Raw genomic sequence first — 22,958 nt, 5'->3', positions numbered from 1 at the left:
AAAGAAAGAAAGAAAGAAAGAAAGAAAGAAAGAAAGAAACAGGGTCCTTTCCCAAGTTCTATGCCACACAGTCTAGTTAAGGGCCAGGCTTCCTCACTCATCAGCTCTCTAAACCCTGATACAAAGGACCAGGTCTGCCCTTTCCTCTGTGTGACCTCGGACTAATCACCCAAGTGGCTAGTTCTCCTGTTTTCTTGTACACCTTGTACATTTCAAACACCCACCAGAGAGGCACCTCCCCACAGAATGCAGGGAAAGAGCTCTCTTGGGTTTTGCTCTCTGTTTAAAAAAAAAAAAAAAATTGCTAAAATCCAGTACAGTGATATAGTCTTTAATCCCAGCACTGGAGAGGCATAGGCAGGTGTAATTCTGTGAGATTCAAGGATAGCCTGGTCTACATAATGAGTTTTAGGACAGCCAGAGCTATATAAATAGATCATCTCAAAAATAAATAAATAAATAATTAAATAAATAAAAATTAAAAAAAGAAAAGAAAAATAAAGAAAGCATTCCTGGAATATTTTAGTGCTGGAGTGATGAGGCCTAGGGCAGGGTTAGAACTTATCCATTCATCCCTACCCACTCAATTTCACAAGTTAGACAGAGCTACTGCTACAGGCTCCAATCCTACCGCCCAGATTCCAGTTTATCACTGCTTTAACAGTCAGATTTCACTGTTTTAACCATCTTAATCTGTAAAATAAACACAGGAAGCAGGCCAGCAGCCTTATCCTCAGATAAACAGGAATAATTTACTCACAAAAATTGTAAGTAACATATAATATTTCTAACTACACTATTTCCCCTTCCCCCTCCCCTGGAGTTTTAGACAATAGTACAGTCACCTTCAATGAACAAAAGAGACCAAGCAACCCAGACAGTTCACAGCCAGTACAGCATTTTTATCTTTCTGGAAGCTACCTATAAAAGACAAGAGCCACTGCTGGGTTCTTTGGGTCGCACGGGGGGAAAAAAAACCGAGAGTAAATTAAGGAACAAGGGAACAAAGCTAAGTTATATTATTCAATCTAATAAAAAATTAATGAGAATCCACTGTGGGCAAGAAGACTTACAAGTTAGTAGTTCAAAAACTGTAATAAAAAGTCCCACAGGGGAAGTGCCAAGAGGTACAAAGTTCTCTGGGAGAGAGCTTCCAGTCTCTTTAGTATCATCAGAAGAGACTAAAGCATTCCGGAAAGGGACACTTACAGGACCAACCTGACTGGGAAGAAAAACAGAAAGAACTCCAATGAGAACTGTGGAAATGGACGCTACACTGGGACACACTATCTGCTTAGCCACAGCGTGGCTAAGCAAGATCGTTAAAAAAAAAAAAAAAAAAAAAACACACACACACACACACACCAAAACCCAGGCTAACCAGAGAAGTACAGAAGAAAGACACGCAACAGAGAGGGCGAAAACTGGAGGCAGAGAAGTCAGCGACAACCAATGTTGACTTAAAACCTTGGCAGCAAAACTCAGCTCAGCAAAACTGGGCTGAGGACTTTCTACCTTCAAAGTCCCGTCCATCATCCACCCTCCCGAATATCCCAGCTCTTCTGGACCTCTCTTATCTGGACTTTAGAAACAGGGTCCTTTCCCAAGTCCTATGCCACACAGTCTAGTTAAGGGCCAGGCTTCCTCACTCATCAGCTCTCTAAACCCTGATACAAAGGACCAGGTCTGCTCTTTACTCTGTGTGACCTGGGACTAATCACCCAAGTGGCTAGTTCTCCTGTTTTCTTGCCTGCAAATCAGTTTATTACGAAGAGACCCGGATCGGACTCGATGATTTCAAGATTTAAAACCTTGGCAAAGCGCATATGGAGACACTGGACACGCAGTCCTTTGCGTAGATGGGGAAACTGAGGCACCGAGCACCCTGCCCTAAGGTCATAACAGCAATGTCGCTGTAGGATCCCTGCCACTGTACGGCTGAGATCCCATGACTTCTAGTCCGGGGCTCTTTCTCCTTCCGCCCAGCTTAAGGGAGCTGCGGGGGGTCCAGGGTTCGGGAGGGAAAAGGAGAGCGAACACGCCGGGTTTGGGAAAGGGAGGGGAGTGACCTTACCTTCACAGGGTAAGCCCCGCCGCCTTAGTCTTCCTCTCAGAACTGGATCCCCTAGCCCGGTACAGACTTCTACCAAGCCCCCGCCACTACTGCCCGGCTCGACGTGTCCCACGACCGCAGTAAAGGCCGCGGATTCCCGCCCTGGACCCGCCCCCTGGGTGATCCCACCAATCACCGCTCAGAACCTAGGAACTCCACCTCCTCGGAGGGCTGGTGAGGCCTTGCGTCACTGGGAGCTCACCTCCTCATTTGCCTTTGCTCCACCTCCTCCACCGCTGGGTCTCCTCTGGGCCTCACTACCCTGAGAGAGTTTGTCCTGCCGGAAAGCAGCTCGCCGCCACGGCGTTTTACGTTACTGGCGGTGACAAGCCCTGGGAACATCCAACTTCCTCCTCCCTTCAGCTGGGCGAAAGCCGACGTGATGTTCGGTGCCGGAGACGAGGATGACACCGACTTCCTCTCGCCAAGCGGCGGGTGAGTGATTGAGAAACGGGGCCCGAGCGCTGGGCTGAGAGACTGGCGCGGTGGCTGCAGGGGTCGGGCTCTTCTCAGGCCTCTTCCCAACTTCCGGGTCTAGACAGACCCTCGGCGCGTTCCACCGCTCAGCCTTCGCATTCTGAGTAGCGGTGTCACCTCGGCCAGTCTGGGTTCAGGATCTGGTACCTCCCTTGACACCCTTTTGCTTTGTGAATCACAGTTTCTCCAGTGAAATGGAGAGGATTGCTGGGGAGACTGCTTGCCTCGGAGTTTATATAGGAGTCAGCTCGTAAACTCAAGAGACTTTCTCTTTCCCCGTGAACAGGATGGTGACACTTTGAACCAGGACCTGGTGGGCCATCTCTGGCATCCTTCAAAGCCTACTTCAGAGGTTACCTTTTTGGTGATTCTTTGCTCTCACAGTCCCGGGCGGAATAGTCTGTTTTATCTTCCATATTTCCACGAGCCTTAGCACATGGAACCTACTGAAATCTACGCCCTGACTGAACTGCTTATGGTTGCTCATTTCTGTCTAGGTCTCAGAACAGTAACTCCGGGTGCACATTGATTGCTCACGAAGTGCCTGCGAAATTATGCTTTTTAAGCCCTAAGGTGTAACGCCAAGGGGAAAGAGTATTCGTTTTCTTCTGCTTTCAAACATCATATATGCCATCTTGGGAGAGAAGTCTTTAACGGCAGGCTAGATCCACCCCCACCCCCCCTTTTAATAATTAGCTCAGTGTTTTCCCTTGAGTTGTCCTAGTGGACCTCATGTCTCCCTTCAGACTTGTTAACTGCAAAGCTCACATCTTTGCACAGCCCTTCTTTGAACGTCTGCTTTACAAGATTTGTGCATAGTGATGAACCTATTTAAGAATGACTGACACACCATCCTACCAATAATGATTAATCTTCTAGAATACTGGGCAGTCAATACAGGAGTGACCATAAAATGACTGGCTTTCTTTTGATTGTGTGTGCGTGTGTGAGATGTATGCATGTATGCATGTTGTGAACATCTTTGTTGAGGACAGAGGTTCAGTATCAGGGGTCCTTCTCTGTAGACTTCCACTTTAGTTTTTGAGACAAGTTTTCTCACTGAACCTGAGTTTTCCATTTTGACTAGACTGGTTGTCCAGCAAACTTCCAGTATCCACCCATCACCACACTTGTCTTTTTTTTTTTTTTTTTTTTTTTGTGGTCGATGGGGATCTGAACTCAGTACAATAAGCACTTTACCCATGAGTTCATATCTCCAGCCCCTCTTATTTGGTCTTCAGTATTTAAGATCTTTTGACACCCAGTGAGTGGCTCTGCATTTCCCTCTGACCAGCACATTCTCCTGGGACCCCTGGGAATGCCTGCAGCCACTTAGCCCCACTTTGAATTCATTTAGTTGCTCCATTACTTTTGAGTTGACTGGGCATTGTATCCTTTCTTTCCGATGTTACCCAAAACATTTACAGCCTCTGCTGCTGTTGGCTAGACATTCAGCTACAGCCTGTTTTATGTATGCCTGTGTATGGGGCCTTTTGAATATCTTCAAGGTTTCTTTATTTATTTGGGACATGGTTTCACTATGAAACCCTGGCTAGAATTCTTTATATAGACCAAGCTGACCTTAAACTCACAGGGATCTGCCTGTCTTCCTGCTGAATGATGGGATTAAAAAAGCATGTGCCATCACACCCAGTCTCGAGGTATATTTTAATTTCATAATCTTTAGTATGTGAGCATATTTGAAGAAAGTTTATGAAGGTATTTTAAGGCTTCCAACTTTCATGCATCAAAGAATCTGCTGCTGATGAGGCAGACAGTGACAGTCATGTGCTCTTCTCCTGATTCCTGACCCAAGATAAATTCTTCCTGTCTCAATCTCCTTTCCCAGGAAGGCTTAACTAAGAAATGAAGATACTTTACACATATGACTGTGGGTCCTAGGCATAGAAAACAGACAATTTGATGATAAAAGACTCAACAGAGAAAGCTACACACAGATAAATTTTTTCCCCTGTAGTAGCTAGGGAAAAATAAACTTTGTTCCCGGTAGTAGCTAGGAAAACAGAATCAAACTTAAGAGTAAGACTAGGAAAAATGAGTTGGAGAGGTAGCTTAGTGGTTGAGAGCACTGGAGGAATTGGATTTGATTCCCAGCATCCACATGGTGGCTCACAACAGTCTGTAACTCCAGTCCCTGGAAATCCAAGACCATCTTCTGGCTTTTTGGGGTACCAGGCATGCAAATGGTGTTTAGACATACATGCAGACAAAACACTAACACATAAAATAAAACGAAGAAAAGAAGAAGACCAGAGAAAGTTTTGTGGGCATTCTCTGATTTGTCTGTTCCTCCATTGGTTTTGATAAGGAAGTAGAACATCTGACAGTGAACACTGCAGCTCTTTCCAGTTCCCCTTTTATAAATGTGGTTTACTTTAAAACTGCTTCCCTAAGTTTGACTTAACCTTCTGACTTTCTTGTTCCTACTCAGGCTATTGAGGGCTAACTGAAGTATCCTAAAGTCTAGGATGGCTGTTTTCAGTGACTGATAATCTGCTGTTCAAGTTCCTGGGCCTCTTTTGAGACATGATCTTACTGTGTAGCTCTGGTTGTCCTGGTACTCACAATGTATACTAGACTGACCTCTGACTCAGAAATCTGCCTGCTTCTTCCTCCTGAGTGCTGAGACTAAAGGCATGAGCCACCAGGCATGGCCAAGTTCTCCAACCTTAAAGTCAATGGTTAACCTAAAAGTAGTAATCAAAAGACATGCCTTCTCCTTCTTTCTTAGCCCTTTTCCCACCATTATATTATGACTTTGAAATGAAGAAATAGGCAAATGTCTACTAAGTATTTCATATTTGACTTCAGGTAATACAGAGAGGAGTGAGATATAGTTCCTATGCCTAAGACACTTTATTTAAGCAGTAGAATAAAATCAATCCAACAATAATAAACATAATCACAAAGCTCTTAAAAATTTATATATTTACTGTTAATGTGTAAAAGTATGTGCACAGGGCATCAGATCGCCTGGAACTGGAGTTACAGAATGTTACGAACCACCACTTTGGTGCTGGGAACTGAACCCAAACCTTCTATAGCAGCAAAAGGTGCTCTTAACATCTGAGCCCTATCTCCAGCTCCCACAAGGATTTATTTTGAGAGCACATCTTACTATGTTGCCCTGGAAGTTCTTAAATTCCTGGGCTCAAGTATTCTACCAGTGATCTTCTGAGCAGCACTCCCACCTGACTTTCTTTTTTTATTACCAATTATTTGTGTGTAAGCAATTATTCCTTATCTAGATTTAAGCTTTGGGCCAGCAAAATGACTTAGTGGATAAAGCCTTGACAACCTAAGTTCAAGTCCCATAAACCACATGAGGATAGAAGAATGGAACCGACTCCACAGAGTTGCCCTCTGACCCCTCAGACACACATGGCACAACATGTATACATCATACATAAGAACTAGTGATAAGTTTCTAAAAATTTAAAGTGTATGTAAGATTGAACAGTTTTTCACTACTGTTAAAGATATTGCTCAACTCTTCCAGAATTTTACTCCTTTAGCCAGGTGTATAGCACAGGCCTTTAATCTCAGCCCACAGCAGGCAAAGGAAAGTAGATTTCTGTGGTTCAAGTCTAGCTTGGTCTACATATGGAGTTCTGGGGAAGCTAGGGCTGCATAGTCAGACACTGTCTTAAAAAAGAAGGAAAGGGGAGGGAGTCTTTAGGTCATAATGGCCAAAAGTAAAGAAAATCTCAGTTTCCTCCATGTTCTTTTAGCATGTGCTAATGTCTTAATTAAATCAGCATTACTCTCACTCAGGTGTTACCCTTGCATTGTCTTCTAAACCGCTTTGTCTTTAAAGTATCTGTGGCCCCATTTATAGGACACTTGAAGGAAGCATACTAGATTCCTTAAGAAAATAATAGCGTCAAACTGTTAAAGGCCAGCTTCAACATCCAGAGTAAACTGAGACAGGGGTAGAGTCAGCGACTGATCACTTAGAAGACTTCTCTGAGGGAACAAAGTGTGATTGGGGGAAAGGATGAGGGAACACACACACACACACACACACACACACACACACACACGGTGGATGAAGGAAGTTTCCACAAGTTCTAACCACCTTTCATATATATATATATATATATATATATATATATATATATATACACACACACACACATATATATATACACACACATATACATATACATATACATATACATATACATATACATATACATATACATATACATATACATATATAGTGGATGGAACAAAGCTCCAACCAACTACACACACACACACACACACACACACGTTTGGTAGATCAAGCAAGCTCTAACAACTTTAGTTTTTTCTCTTAGCCTTTTTATACCACCTAAGACAAAAATTTCTTTATGTAAAAAAAGATTACCTCGTAGCTACAAGTTGCATATTCTCCAAAAATCGTCATCACAAGAACATATTCTTCAAGGACAGATTGAAATTATTACACATAAGGAAATTACAACAGGATTATCGATTATGTATTGTTCTTTTGAAACTCATACCTAACTAAACATTTTCCATCCATCTTTCTTTCTACAAGTTCATCATGAAGATGGATTTTTTTTTTTACCCTAAAGCTGTAATTCTTTTGTCACTGATTAACAAGGTTTAAGCAAGCCAGTCTGTAGTAGCAAGTTTTTTCCTATGCTTAGCTGAGGACAATTTGTATTTACCGAAACAAACAAATAAACAAACAAACAAACAAAACAAAAAAACTCCAGATTATCTTGGTCTTATTTTTGAAGTTTTGTTCAGCTAAACTTGTTATGTATTTTCTAGTCTTATACTCACAGGAGAATTATTTACTCTTTATTCATAACTCTGTCTTTTCATGATGTACACTGAAACCTGTGGCCACATCCCTAGATCACATGATCCAGGAATTCAGACCCAACCTAGAATGAATGTCTTCTTTGATTATTAACTTGTTCCAAGCCTATTCTTCCCTTCCAAGTACAATTACATGCTTGTAATTCATGAAAATTCACTGTGCTCTTTTTCTAACCCATGCAGCCCTCACTACTCTGCAAGGAGGGGGCACACGCTACTCTTATTCTAACCTTATTAGATCTGTTTGGGAAAACAACTTAAGCCATCTCCTTAAACTTCCTATCAACTACTCCTAACTTCCTAAAACTATTTAAATCAAAACAAGAATTCTGTAAAGTCACTAGTTCATCAAAACTATTATTTTATGAAAGTTCATCTTTGTATTGATCTGCAGGAAAATTGTCCAATAGAGTGGTCTGTCTCCCAAGAAACAGTCATACCAGACGGTAGGCAGTGAGGGTCTCCCCCGCCCCACCACACCATGCTAGATATATGAGGAACACAGCAATGACAAAACGAGAAGGCACAGCAGCAGCAAGAAGGAATCTGGAGCTATGCCCCTGGGCTATGCCTCTCCAGGTACATTCACTGAGGCTGTGCAAAATGGCAGACCATCTCCAGGAAGCTTACTTGCCCACTGCAGTTCCTCCTGTGCGGCATCCACCGTCCAATCACATTGAATGTATTTCATGAAATACTAACTTATATTTCTATACGCACATAAATTACCTTTTTAAAAAAGTCAGAGGAATTGAATTGTTGTGAAGCTTCAGAGTTGTACACCCAAACCGAGAGTAACTCTGGAGAAGAGGCAGTGCCAGGCGGGATGCAGAGTTCAATATTTTCTCGTTGATTTGTGTTGTTAGAATAGAATTTAACAGGCTGGGTAAGTAATTCAGGAAAAGCAGCTCAGGAATTAGTTGTTAGGGTACACTGCCATATAACTGTTGCCCTTTTGGATAGCTCATACTTTGTGACTAAACATTACTTAATAGATAACCGATTCATTTGTTTATAAACTTCTGTAAAAATAATGCAGTCTTGTTCACCTGTGTTTACCTAGTGTCTAACTTCTCTTAAGCTGTAGGAAAACATCTAACTGAGATTAGGGAAGCTTCGAGAAAGAACAGCCAGAAAGTATGCCTCAAGCAGAAGGAATAGCATTTTTAAAGGCTGGATTTAAAAAAGATCTTACCTTGGCGAAGATATGGCTTAATAATCCAGTCTGTGTTCATCCTTCATGAGACTTTTGAGTTTAATCTCCAGCATTTGCCTCCCTCTTCCCCACAAAACATTCTTACCTTCTATAAGAAACTGAAGGGATACGGAGATGGCCTACAGGTTAAAAGCACTGGCTTCCAGAGTATCTGGGTTTGATTCCTAACCCACATGGCAGCTCACACAATCCTCTAACACAAGTCCCAGGGAATCTGATGCCTTCTTCTGGCCTCTGCAGGCACTGGATGCATGTGACACAGACACATAAACGGCAAAACATCTATACACATGAAAAAAAATTATTGCTGGCCATGGTGGCACATACCTTTAATCTGAGAACTTGGGAGGCAGAGGCAGGCATTTCTCTAAGTTTGAAGCCATCCTGGTCTAAATCATGATTTCCAGGACAGCTAGGGCTATATGGTGAGATAGTGAGACCCTGACTCAAAAACAAAAACATAATAATTATAATAATATTAATTATTATTATTATTATTACGACTTTAAAAATCTTTATAAAGAAAAGAAATTGAAAGTTCCTTATAATAGCTGTAGCACACAAATGGAGATAAGAAATGTCCAAATATGAAGTTGCGTAAGGAGAGATTTTGAAATCTTGAAGGATCCTCTAAAACCATCTTGCAGAGATTAGATTTTAAAAAAAGATTTTTTTTTTCAAGACAGGGTTTGTGGCCCTCGCTGTCCTGGAACTCACTCTGTAGACCTGGCTGGCCTCGAACTCAGAAATCCACCTGCCTCTGCCTCCCAAGTGTTAGGATTAAAGATGTGAGCACCACGCCCGGCCCCCAAAAGATTTTTTTTACATTTATTTATTTCTAGTGTGTGCGTATGCGTGTGTGTGCTTATGCATGTATGTGTAGATGCTTGGGCACAGGCATACATGTGTGTCATGGCATAAGTTTGGAGGTCAAGGGTAACCTGTAGGAATTGTTTCTCAGCTTTTACCACATGGTTTCTACAGATTGAGCACATGTGATCAGGATTGGTGACAAGTACCTTTACTTATACTAAACCATCCTGGTGGCCCAAGTTCCAAGTCTGTATCTTACTAATATTGAAGAGTCATCAGGAATAATCATGTAGATGCAGTGTGTAGAGTATATAAGAAGTAGATATGAAGAATTGGGTCTAGTGGCACAACCTTGTAATCCCAGCTACACAGGAGGATTGAGGGTTCAAGGCCAGCCTGGGCAATTTAACAACACTCCACTGTAAAGTGAAGTATCAAAGAAGGGGTGGTAGTAGTGAATATAGCTCAGTGGTAGAACACTTGCCTAGCATGTTCTAGGCCGTATAGTCAGTCCCCTAGTACTGCAGTAGAGTTCAGGCAGGGGAGATAAAGAACTGCATAAGACATAGGCAGGGAGTGTTAGGAGGTTGTTGCAGTAGTCCAACTAGACAGAGGTGAGGGCAGCGTAAACTGAGGAAGTGGCAGTGATCTGGGGAGTGGTGAATGCATCTGAGGGATCTTTCTGTAGGAAGAACAATCAGCTAGAGCTTGGGTCAGCCATTGCTGTCAAATCACACACAGTCTTGATTTCAGAGCCTCAACTGCTGCTACTTTTACTGAATGGGGAGGTACACCGTCCGAGATACTTAAGTATGGGCAGCAGTGTTTGGAGTGATTGCAGTTTAGGATATGTCAAATGGCATTTTATTTTCCTTTTCCTTTAATAGAGCCAAGCTGGCTTCTCTTTTTGGACTGGATCAAGCAACTATGGGCCATGGAAATGAATTCTTCCAGTACACAGCCCCAAAGCAACCTAAGAAAGGCCAGGGAACAGCAGCAGCAGGTAAGTTAAGAGGCATTAGGGCTGTATCTTAATAGGTTGGTTGGAATGGCTAACTGTCTTTGGAAAGTGACATGCTATGATGGTTAATATTAGTTGTTTATTTGATAAGATTTAGAATCACCTAAGAGACCAACTCTGGGTATATGTGTGAAGAGTTTCTGTGCTGGGTTAACTGGATGGGAAAACCCACTCCGAATGTGGGTGGCACCATGCATGGGCTGGGAGGCAGCACTGAGTAAAGAGGAGAAAGTGAGCAGAACGGCAGCATCCGATTCTCTGCTTCCTGACTTTGGTGCAGATGAGCAGCCACCTCATGCTCCTGCTGCAGTGCCTTTCCTACCATGGTAGACTCTGTCCTTAAACTGGACCTGAATGAGTCCTCCCTCTTCCCTCCCTCCCTCTCTCCTTCCCTTCCCTTCCCTTTCCTTCCTTCCTTCCTTCCTTCCTTCCTTCCTTCCTTCCTTCCTTCCTTCCTTCCTTAAGTTGCTTCTGTCAGTTATTTGGTTACAACAACACATAAAGTTAACAGTGCGCATACCAAGTCCTCTGTTCTCTGCCTGTCAGCCTAAGCTTACCCCCAGTAGTGAATGCCTGTTGAAGTCCTCAGGTTCTGGTTCCTAGCAGCTAGGTGATGCCCTTAGTTGGGAAATGACAGCACAGTAGCAGGCAAATTCTTCTGCCCCTTGTCTCCAAAACTGCCTGAAGCACTCATCGTTGCATCTGGTTCACTCATCATGGAGGACACAGGATCGTTATGGCATCTTCTGACAGAAAGGGGAGAGTGAGAGACTGACACTTCTGAGGTGCCTACTCTGTCTTAGGTGCTCCCCAGGGATTGCCATTTCATTCTCGAAGTAACCTGTAAAGCAGATGACATGACCAGACTTTGGAGGCTTTGAGCAGTTTAGGAATCAGCCCAGTCAACCGTAATGGCAGAGTTGAAATTTGAACTCTGAATCTACAACTTATTCTTTCCTCCACACTTTGCTGTTTTGAGGTAAGAAGGCAAAGAGGCTAAGGGATTGGTCATAGAAGAGCCCTGAGGAGAGTAGGTAGTGAGGGACATTATATCAAATACTTGGAGATCAAAGTGCAGAGGGCCTTTCACGTGCCAGGACTGAGGCTGACTAGTCTGAGGATCCTTGGCAAGACGTTGAGGAGCAGTTGAAGCAGATCCCTCATGTATGGCCATGTAGGGCGAAAACACAAACACTCGTGTTCATCTCCCTGGACTCCGAGCTGCATGCTTCTGTGGTGTGAGAGGTGTGTAGGGTTTTCCTTATGCACTAAGCAGTCCTGCAGCAGACACCATGTGAGTATCCTGTGATCCAGGTCAATTCTGAAGTTATCTGCCTAGACATAATGTCAGATCCCTCAGATAGAGGGTTTACTCTTACAAGATTGTCTTTGCCTAAGACACCAATCTTTAGTCAGGCCATTTGTAATTCTGACCAAGGGTCCCATGACATCCTTTCCTAGGTTCAATTAGTTGACAGGAATTGCTCATACAGCTCAGGGTAATTGCTTTTTTTTAAAAAAAATTTATTTATTTATTTATTTATTTATTTATTTATTTATTTATTTATTTATTATATGTAAGTACACTGGAGCTGTCTTCAGACACTCCAGAAGAGAGAGCATCAGATTTTGTTACGAATGGTTATGAGCCACCATGTGGTTGCTGGGATTTGAACTCAGGACCTTTGGAAGAGCAGTCGGCGCTCTTAACCACTGACCATCTCACCAGCCCCATAATTGTGTAAATATTTTTTTAAAAATATTTGTTTATGTAATAGAAAAGATACAATAAGGTTACAACTACAGCCAGGTGAACATATGAAGAGAGAATGGCTGAGTAAGTTGAAAGGATGCATAGTTTCTGGGCCCTCTCTGGGTGATTGTACCACCACCCCATCTGTAATGAGTCACCACTCCCTTCTCTGGGTTTATCACCACCCTCTTTCTGGGAAGACCACCCCCCTAGCACTTTTATGCTTTATAACCTGGAAGCTCTTCAAACTTTGTGCTTTAAGAGTTTTATACAGCTTGTTCTAGCCCATCTTTCCTAAAATTGGTGAGTGTAGCTGAAAGTTATAGTCCCTAATCCTGTAATTACTTTGTCTTTCTGGTGGCTGGCTCTGTCCTCAGGAGCCCCACCCTGAGTTACCTCAGCAACAATGTCAAAAGACAAAATTTCAGCAAAGTTTTAAGACCTTTCTTAACTGGCTTTTATTTGCAGCCCTAAAATCGACATACACCATTCAGTAAAATGAGGTATTCTGATGAATTGAGAACAGGACTTTGGCTTTATATAGACAAAAAAGAGCTGAAGAATCCAAAATCCAGAAAAGTAGATTGGCCATTTTGAAGTTCCTTACCTGGTAAAAGAGGAAAATAGGCCATAAGACCTGATCTGTGTGAGGCATCTCACATGACACCAGACACAGCCACATGAAATTTGGGGATTTAGGTATTATTTATCTCTCTTGATTTAAAATTTCAGCTTAAAATGTTGGTTTTGTCCTTGGTGATATGGAATTTAAAATAAGTAACTATTTTGGTTTTTTCTGTTGTGCTCAACACATAGACCAGGCTGGTCTCTAGCTTGAGATCCTCCTGTCTCTGCCTCTCACAGGCTGGGATTGCAAGCATATGTCTCTATGCCTGACAATGCATAAATCAGTTATGACTAAAGGGACTAATCACAAAAGACTCCAGGAAATTCTGAGGAGCATTGTGCAAGAGCCAAATAGATTTCTCAAAAGACACTTGTACTCTTACTACTCAGCAAACTACAAAGGATTTAGGAAGTGGGAACAAGATCAAATTGTACCCTGCCACAGCCCTTCAGGCTAAGTGTTCCTTGTGTATTTCCCTCCTTTCTTCCTTGGCTGTGCGATTCTGACTCTGATTTAAGTGTCTGACCATAGAAGTGTAGAGGAAAACAAACCATACCAGGCTCATCTGATGAAATAGCTTGATTTTTTTTTCTAATTAAAAAAAAATGGATTGATTGCCTGGGGTGTAGTGGCATAACACCTTTGATCCTAACAGTGGGGAGGTATGGCCAGGAAGATCTCTGTGAGTTTGAGGCCAGCCTGGTATACCAGGAGAACCAGAGCTATGCAGAGAAACCCTGTCTTGACCCACCCCGTGTACTGATGGATTGTGTGTATGCATGTAGTCATATGCATGTATATAGGCATGTGCATGCCATGACTCAGGTCTGGAGGTCAGAGGATGACTTGTAGGAGTCAGCTGTCTCTTTCAATCATATAGGTCCAGTTTTGTTGTTGTCCTTGCTGGTTTTTGTTTTCTTTTTCTTCATAAAAGTAGGTAGATTTATTTTTTTTCCTGTGAAAAATTATTTTTCAAGTGAAGGAGAAACTAGAAGGCACACAGGAGTAAATAATCAGAGATTTTACCTTTAAAGATACAGTAGGTTGATTGAAGAAAGCCTTTTTTTTTAAATGAAGAGATTAAAAAGGACTCAAGATAAATTCACTAATGAATAATGAAGATAAGAAAAATATCTAATCATCCCCTGAACAAGGAGGCTAAGTTGAAGAAACTTTGCTCAAAAAAAATTTTTTTTCAAGACTACACATTATAAGATTTCCTCTTGAATGCCAAGTCCAAGAGTGAGAATAACGCTGACTTGAGAGAAGGAGGAATCCTGAGCCAATAGGAGAGTCACATGATGATGGCCATGCTCTGCCAGTGTCCCTGGCAGAAGCAGCCTTTCCTTTCCAGGATATGAGCTGCGGTGATTATAGCCCAAGAGGACTGCAAGAAGCTGCCCTGGCCCTGAGGAGGATGCTGGACTGGCCTCCCCAGCTAGTGACATTTTTTTTCTGGGTTTCACACTTGTCTAGATTATGTAGATTATGTAACGCTGGCCTTTCCATCCACTCCCGTAGATTGCTTCATCAGGATTTACTCAGATATATCAGAGTACTGTATACAGCCAGAAAGTGTACACTAAACTTAACTGCATATAGCTTTCTAAACACAGTAAGAAAACATAGAACATACCACCCAGAACATAAGTAAATAACAGTGTCCCTTCATTTTCAGAGCTCATTCACAGTCTTTCTAAGCTAGCATCCTGTTTCTGGATCCTGGGAAATGTTTAATTTCCACTTCCCCGTAATCAGTAAGGTCACATAAAACAGCAGTGGCATGGTACTCCCCCTTTCCTGTTGTCCTCTTTCTCGGTGAAGATTTAAAAAGACAGTTTTCCCTTGGTGGTGATGTGGAGCAGTCCAGCTGTACTCTTCATGGGAGGAGTGTAAATTGCTGAGGCATTCCCAAAGGACGCTCTCTGGGGCAGTGGAGAGCCAAGACAAAGTCGATATTTATGCTACTTCATCTCAGAATTCTCTTATCAGAAACTTTAAGAAAAGAGTCAACTCCCACTTCCAAAATGTTTGTTTTAAACATATTTTTCATAGCATTATGTATAACAGAGAAAATTTGGAATCTGCCCAAAGAAATGTAGCACACTAAGAAATGAGGAAAATTCTTAGAGTCAGTCGTAGTAGTGTTTTGTGTAGCTGTCAAGAGGCAGCATTTTAGGCAGTAGCCGTGAGCCGCCCGCTTAGGTTTGTTTGGGAGACTATAGAGAAGACTTCTAATGTAGTCAGGGGGAAGTGGAAGAGGCCAAGTTGAATCTTTATTTTGTTTTAAAATACTAAAAAAGCTACTGCAGAGCTTATGTGTACAGAGAAAGGACTCAGAACAAACACTTCAGTTTCCTGATGTTTAATTTTGGTTGATAAGGTTCTAGGTGGTTTCTGTTTTCATTGTGGTTTCATGTCTATCTGACTTTCTACAATGTACTTGTACTCTGAAATTGAGAGGAGGTGTTCAAACAGAAAAATAAGAGAGAAGAAGGTTTTGAAAGCAAGCTCAGTGAGTTTCCCTTAGTGTTCTCTCATTACTTGTCTATCTAGACATGGATCTGGGGAGTTTAGCACTGGGTATGGTAGTGAATGCCTGTGGTTCCAGCACTCAGGAGATGAGGCAGACTGTAAGTTCCAGGCTAGGTTGGACTACATAAAGGCGACCCTGTCTCCATTAGACAGACAGACAGAGAGACAGACAAAAACCAAAACAATATCAAAATGCAATTTACTCTTTTTTTTTTTTCAAGACAGGGTTTCTCTGTGTAGCCCTGGCTGTCCTGGAACTCACTCTGTAGACCAGGCTGGCCTCAAACTCAGAAATCCACCTGCCTCTGCCTCCCAAGTGCTGGGATTAAAGGCGTGCGCCACCTCTACCTGCTGCAATTTACTCTTAATATGCTGTTTTAAAACATTATATAAAGCCCTTGATCGATATAGGCAATGAGTGTGATTGAGTGTTGATGCAAAAATATAGTCATCACTTCAAAGGGGACAAGAGTTTGTTCTGAGGCCAAATATGAGCCACTGTGGTCCAGGAACACAGATTGGGGTCTCCCCAAATCTCATGTTGCAATATGGTAACAGTTTGGTCAAGTTTTATGGGTACAGAACAAACAGAGTCACAAATCAAGACACTTTTCACTGCTGTGGTGGAGACATGAGGTTCAAACAGACTGAGAAAAATCTCTGCTGTAAGCCTCAGATGCTATCTGATGACATTCTTAGCCTTTTGGTTTGCGGAAGCTAGTGGTTTTTTAAGTCAATAGATTCCATCTGTCACCAGGTGTTAGATAGGAGTGGGCAAGGGAGGGCTATTAAGGGGCTGAAGACAGCCCAGGATAGGTCGTAATTGGGGTCTGAACCTGCAAGAACACTCCTACCTCCACAAGTTACTGGCCTTCTAATCAGTTGATCAGCTAGAGTTCCCCCTAGGAACTCTTGTCTACACTATCACTCTACATTCCTGATACTGGAGAGGAAATAGCTTTACTTGTATATACCTTAGCTATCAGAGCGTTGAAAAGAGAAAAGAAAATAGTAAAGTATGTCTCTGTTTTCTAGATTTCTTGTCCAGCCAGAAAATTTGTCTGATGTATGGTGTTGGGGCTAATGTGAGTCTAGCCTCATATACTGTCATTTAGAGTCTGTTTCCTCAGTACCTGACAAGGCCACAGAGCTATCTCTGGATCCAATGAGGATAGTGGTAATGAAAGCATTGTTACACTAACTGTAAAGCATGGAGTGGGATTTTTGAGGGTAGTTTTGAGGTTAAAATCAAAAAATGAATGGCATCTTTGTTTTCTTCATCTTCAGGAAATCAGACAGCACCAAAACCAGCCCCAGCTACCACAGGCACGTCCTCAGTGCTGTTTGCCACTGCAGTGCATGCATACCGCTAGTAAGTAGTTGGAAGAGAAAGCCCTCAGAGCTGGGGAGGCCGTGGACCTGCAGGCTGCAGTTCCTGTCCTTCTTCAGAAGCCTGTGCTCATCGCAGCCTAGTTCCTCAGAGAAACTCAGCATTATTTTGTCTATGCTGTTAATGTTTGGGCCCTCCACAGCAACTTTCTGAGATTTTAGGGATACTATGGATAATAGATGACTGAAGAATAAAAAGTTGGGGCTGGGTGTGATGGCTCTCACCTTTAATCCCAGCACTTGAGAGGCAGAGTCTATAGGTTTTCTGAGATTCCTAGATCTGCCAGAGTTGTACCAATGAGACCCTGTCTCCAAGAAATAGAAGTTGCAGAAGAGCTTTAGATTAAAAGTTGCCCACCTCTCACCTTCCCTAAAGACCAAATACTAGCTGTTTCAGATCAGAGAACTGGCTCTTCATGGTTGAAAGGGATCCTGATATTTGTCGTATTCTTGTTTCAATAGCATAAATGGTCAATATGCAAAGCAGGGCAAATTTGGAGCGGCTGTCTTGGGGAACCACACAACCAGAGAGGTAAGAAGACCCACATCGATTTATATGCCACATCCCAAGAATTGTTAATGCCTCGGGTCTGTTTCTTATCTGTTGGATGGAGGCTTATGTGTTAGATGATAAGAATGTCTACTGATGATAACTGAGTGTATATTACTAGGATTGAGTAGATGGCCCTAGTTTGCTTACTGTTATGCATTAAAACAAGTGCAGTTGTTCAGAATGCTTGCTTTAGACATGTCCTCTGTGACGGTTCTAGTGTAAGAGCTGGAAAGCTTTAGAGTAAACAGTGAAGGATGCTCTTTGTTGGATAGCTAATGATCATTCGTCATTCTGCCAGTGCATTCCATCTTTTTGCCTATGTTAAAGACCAATATTTATCCTTTGCAGTCTGAAAATAAGGCTGAGCAGTTGATCACTGTATTAGGGTGACGTATAGTGGATGTCACTAAATGCCACCAGGCCCGACTTCCTTGTGTTGGTACATCCAGCTCAAATACCACTGCAGAATTTTGAGTTAGAGATTATTGAACCAGACAGAAACATTGTAGTATTTCAGAGGCCCAGAGAACACAGGGTTCCTGCTGCTCTGCCATTCTCACCGCAAAGCTAAGATTAGTTGCCCACGGTGACTGATACAATGGCCAGCACTCTAAGACAAGTCAGTGGGCTTCAGTATTACCCACGAGTACTGGTCCTAAACTCTCGCAGCCATTAGTCTTTTGTCGGTCACCCGATCCTCACCTCTCTCTTTACCGCTCAGGTTAATTTGAACAGATCTCCAATATACAATCTCAGCAGTAAATGCTTTAGTATATAATTGTAAGAGATGAAATACTTAGAAAGAAAACTATCATGCTATTATCACACCTGAAAAAGTAAACAGAACATTTTAGTCAGGACGTGTTCAAATTTCTCTTTTTCCTCTCTATTATTGTTTTTCTTATACTTCTATTTGAATCAGCATCTAGTGAGGTTATCCATTGCAGTTGGTTCCTGTGTCTCTTAAATCTTTCATCTTCCCATCGGGAAGCAAATGATGTATGTCTCTTGTTGTGTGTGTTAGCAGCTGCTGCTGACTGTTATCTAGAACTTTAGTTTTGAGACCCCACTCACTATGCTTGACTGCCAGAAAGAGGTGATAGGTTGGAGAAGCAATTATAAGGAAGTAGATAAGGGGCCGGAGATAAGGCTTAGTGGTTAAGAGTATCAGCTACAATTCCAGAGGACCAGGGATTGGTTCTCAGCACCTACATATTGACTCATAACTATCTGTAATCCCAATTCAGGGGACCTGAACTATCTGTAATTCCAATTCAGGGGACCTTATGCCCTCTTCTGGCTTGTGTAGGTACTACATGAATGTAATGCACAGACATATATGCAGGGGAAACATTCATACTCAAAAAATAAAATAAATTTTGGGGGCTGAAGAGATGGCTCAGCAGTTAAGAGCCCTGACTGCGTTTTCAGAAGACCCAGATTCAATTCCCAGCACCCACACCACTGCTCACAGCCATCTGTAAGTCCAGTTTTAGGGGATCCAATGCTCTCTTCTGACTTCAACAGGCATCAGACACAAAGTACAGACATGGTGCACAGACATACATGCAAACAAAACACTCATTCACATTAAATAAAGAGTAGGAGCTGGTAGCTGGGTGGTGGCCAGGATTTGAGAGGCAGGAGGATCTCTGTGGGCTCAGGGGTCAGCCTGGTTTACAGAGAGGGTTCAGGAGTACATAGTGAGACCCTTGTCTTAAAAAAGAAAGAAAAAGAAAAATTGCAACAATTATATTGTAAAGTTATTTTGGAAAACAAAATAAAACAAACAAACAAACCAACAAACAAAAAAACCTCACTGGAGAGCTGTAGAAATGATGAAGGGAAGAGAAATTAAAATCTTAGAGAAAAAACCCCAACAATGAGATATCTCTGTTCTGTGTCCTGAGCACATTGCTGGTTTAGGTGGAGTCTAGGCAACAGGTATGACACAACCAGAGACTGCTTGAGAAAAGAGAAACTGACAAATCTGGAGTCTTGCAGCTCAACAGCGGTATTCCCTGTGTGACATTTGTTGAATTCAGGGGTGGTTTAGAAGTCCAGGTACTACCAGAGTCAGAACAATTTCTGCAGCTTTGTAGTGCCTAGGAGAGACACTTCTAGAGGGAGAGAACTTGCAACAAGTAGCAACTATCTTCCTTTCCCTATATTTACCAGACTTTGAATTTCATGGGGAAGTAGCTAAAGAATTCAGCTAAAAATCCTTGTTGATTAAAACTTTAAGAACCAAGGAGTTAGAGACTTTCTAGGCTTTCAGCCAAAAGCTTGGAAAGGTCCTGCATGAGTAAGAATCAGGACAACTCAGAGGTAGACTGATTCTTAAAATTTCTTTTAAGGATTTATTTATTTTCTTTGGTATATGAATATTTGCCTGTATTGTTTTTCTGTGCACTGAGTGTACAGTGCCCACAGAAGTGAGAAAGGGGTGTTGGCTCCCTCTGGAGCAGAGTTAGGGTGCTTGTGAGCCATGTGTGGGTACTAGGAGCCTGGGTCCTATGCAGGAGCAACCTAAGTGTGCTTAACCGCCAAGCCACCTTTCTAGCCCCGGCAAACCAATTCTTAATAATGTCTAATCCTCTTACAACCAGTACTGTCTGTGGTGGGACTGGGGTGATCAACCCTTCACTTTGAAAAATAAAATAAATATCTCACATAAAATCACACAGCAGCCTTCACAGCTCCCCGTATTTCTAAGGACTAATTTCATCTTTTAAAAAACATTTATTTTTATATATTTGTGTCTGCATGTGAGAATGTGCAGGTTCCTGCGGAGGCCAGAGGTAACTGCTCCCTAGAGTTGTTAGTCTTACACGTGGCTTTGAGGCTCCTCTTGCTGAACCAGCATGTCTCCAGCCCAGAGGGTGAATTTTAATTATTTGGATGTTCTTTAATCCATATATAGTACACACTGTTATCCCTAAGTTCCTGGAAGGTTGGTTCCAGGGTCCTTTCCTACATATAGATAAGAAAATCTGTGATATAAACTAATTATGTATGTAATATAAATAATATTCCTTATATAAAGTGGCAGGCGGCTATACTTGTACATCCTTCCATAAACTTTAAATCATCTCTAGGTTATTTGTGTTATCTAATAGAATGTAAATGCTACATAAATAGTTGCTATTTTATTTAAGGAATATAAGAAAAATATGTTTAAATTTATAGGACTAGAATCCATGGAGGTTAACTGTAACATATATTTTATATATATAAAATTTTGCAGTTTAACATTTTAAGTACACAGTCTAGTGGCTATTTTTTAATTAATTTATTTTGTATTTACTTATTTTATGTATATGGGTGGCTTGCCTACATGTATATCTGTGTACTGCATGTGTGCCTGGTGCTAGAAGAGGCCAGAAGAGGGTGTTGGAGCCCTTGGGGCTGGAGTTACTGGTAGTTATGAACCACCATGTGGGTGCTGTGAATTGGATTCAGGATCTTTGGAACAACAACTGTGTTCTTCACTGCTGAGCTGTCTTTCCAACCCCGATCCAGTGGCTTTAGTGACGTGTCCAGTACTAAGTACTTATCACCACTGTTCTCATTTTTTTCATAATCTCAAACATAAACCATCCATTAAGTGGTAACCCTTCATCTTCCCTACTGCTACTCCTTCATATTCTCCAATGCGTTATCGCTTTGAGTCTGACTGTCTTAGATACCTCATGTAAGTGGACTCAAGTGGTTTTTGTCTTCTTGTGGTTGACTTGCTTTATGAGCTCAGCCCTCAAAGTTCATTTATGTTTTTCTTACTCATGACCTTGCTAAGCACATGCTCTAGCCCTGACCCTCTTTGTGCAATCTTATGCCAAGAAAGAAATCTGTAAGAAATAAGGGCAAAATAAATTTGCCAACAATCTTAAGTTGAGAGCATCACTGCCAGTAGATTGTTACTGTGGGATACTTTGAAGGAAGTTCATTAGGTAGAAGGAGGTGTCTATGTCCATGTCCTCCTCAAGACATGGAGAAAGTTCACAGATGTGTTATCCGTCATGGTTTCAAACTGTACACAACTTGAATAGCTACAACTAGGAGAGTGGATAAATAGGTTGTGGTATGTTCACACAGAATAGTATAACTGACAGTATCGAATTAAGTACCGACAAACAAAGTTAACAAGGCTTAGTCTATGTTGTAAGTGAAAGAAGCAGGGAAAAAAAATCAATAGATGTAGGCTGATTGCACTAATTTAACTATAGAGAAGTTGATCTGTGACTGAGTCAGAGTACTGGACCTCTGTGGTAGGGATATTGATAATCAGGGGCAAAGGGAGCTATCTAGGATGGCCTTTTCTCAATCTGCCTGGTAGCCACATGAGTACACATACATGTGAATATTCACTGAGTTGTACATATGACTTGTGGGATCTTTTTCCCCCTCAAATTTAAAAGATTTTTGTTGTTGGTTGCTTGGTCTTTGTTTTGAGATGGTGTTTCATTGTATAGCTTGTGCTGAACTCCAACTCATGGCAGTCCTCCTGGCTCAGTGCTGGGATTACAGACATACACCACCAGATCTGACCTGCATTTTCTGTAAAGGATCCAGTTGCCATCTCTTAGCTCTCCTGCATATGAATGGAAATGCCAACAAAATAAAGCTATTGCTGATTAAGGTTAAAGAGTGAGGGCAGAATGCAAAGAGGTGCAAGGCAGTGAGAATTTCCAATTCAGTCTGGGCAGGTTTGGGATTTATAGCTGTAGGAAGCATGACCTCATGTCTTACTGCTGAGTCTGTGTTACCTTTTAACATCTGTTTTCTTTTTCTGCCTGTTGTGAGTACAGTATAGGATTCTTCTTTACATCAGTCAGCAGCAGCCAGTGACTGTTGCTACAATTCATCTGAACTTTGAGCTAATGGTAAGAGACCTCATACTGGAATCACTTGCCCCTTTAGGGTTGTGGGAGAGATGGGCCTGGGCATTCCTGATAGGAAAAGATCTGCTAAGTCCCGGACAGCAGTAAGCAGTCTTTCAGAAAGGTTTCCAGACTCCTAGGAATGTGTAGGGGAAGAGGTAGGGATGGCGTGGGCTGAGGTGGGGGAGAAGCTCCTGCTCTGATCAGCTCTCCTCTGTGAGCTGAGGCAGTCAGATTTACTTGCAGGCTGCTCTGCTTGAATGATCCAAACATCCCTTTTTCTTTTCCCAGGTTCGGCCCAATAACTACAGCACCTTTTATGATGACCAGAGACAAAACTGGTCTATCATGTTTGAGTCAGAGAAGGCCGCTGTGTCATTCAATAAACAGGTGACGTCTTCTTACTCTTTCCTGTGCAAAGCCAGAGCACTTGTTTGGAGTCTTCCTTATTTTAGTTATGGCAAAACCACAACTGCTCTGTGTTATTAATGACAAGGTAAAGAACCCATTAAACTTGCTGCATTTCAGGAAAAGAATAGATCTTACTGAAATTGCCTGAGGAAATATTTAAAAGGGAAAATGGGGAGACATAAGCTTATTTGATCGAACACTTTGTTTTGCTGCACTGGAGAGATGGCCCAATGGTTAAAATGCTTGTTGTAGCTGGCTGGGGTGGTGCATTCCTTTAATTCCAGCATTCATGAGGCAAAGGCAGTTAGATCT

At 42.0% G+C, this 22,958-nt stretch overlaps 2 protein-coding genes across 5 annotated transcripts in view; one reads left to right on the top strand and one right to left on the bottom strand.

Moving 5' to 3' along the window:
• Nucleotides 1-2,217, bottom strand: part of Slc31a1 (solute carrier family 31 member 1) — a 31,632-nt gene extending 29,415 nt beyond the window's left edge. Inside the window, exon 1 of the mRNA XM_021159449.1 lies at nucleotides 2,075-2,217. The gene's annotated coding sequence lies outside the window, so the exon portion shown is untranslated. The remainder of the gene's footprint in view (nucleotides 1-2,074) is intronic.
• A 132-nt stretch (nucleotides 2,218-2,349) lies between these two features.
• Fkbp15 (FKBP prolyl isomerase 15) overlaps nucleotides 2,350-22,958 on the top strand; it is a 58,492-nt gene continuing 37,883 nt past the window's right edge. For 2 of the 4 annotated variants that reach the window (XM_029475932.1, XM_029475933.1), the window contains exons 1-6: nucleotides 2,407-2,548; nucleotides 10,364-10,479; nucleotides 16,701-16,785; nucleotides 17,265-17,334; nucleotides 22,164-22,238; nucleotides 22,527-22,625. In XM_029475932.1, the coding sequence (XP_029331792.1) occupies nucleotides 2,496-2,548; nucleotides 10,364-10,479; nucleotides 16,701-16,785; nucleotides 17,265-17,334; nucleotides 22,164-22,238; nucleotides 22,527-22,625 (498 nt within the window). In that variant the 5' untranslated portion in view covers nucleotides 2,407-2,495. Of the gene's footprint in view, nucleotides 2,549-10,363; nucleotides 10,480-16,700; nucleotides 16,786-17,264; nucleotides 17,335-22,163; nucleotides 22,239-22,526; nucleotides 22,626-22,958 lie in introns of all 4 variants that reach the window. The other 2 variants (XM_021159209.2, XM_021159210.2) reach the window with 2 other exon arrangements.

This window comes from Mus caroli, chromosome 4, assembly GCF_900094665.2.
Source record: "Mus caroli chromosome 4, CAROLI_EIJ_v1.1, whole genome shotgun sequence".
Lineage (NCBI taxonomy): Eukaryota > Metazoa > Chordata > Mammalia > Rodentia > Muridae > Mus > Mus caroli.
This window is presented reverse-complemented; position numbering and strand designations above follow the sequence as displayed.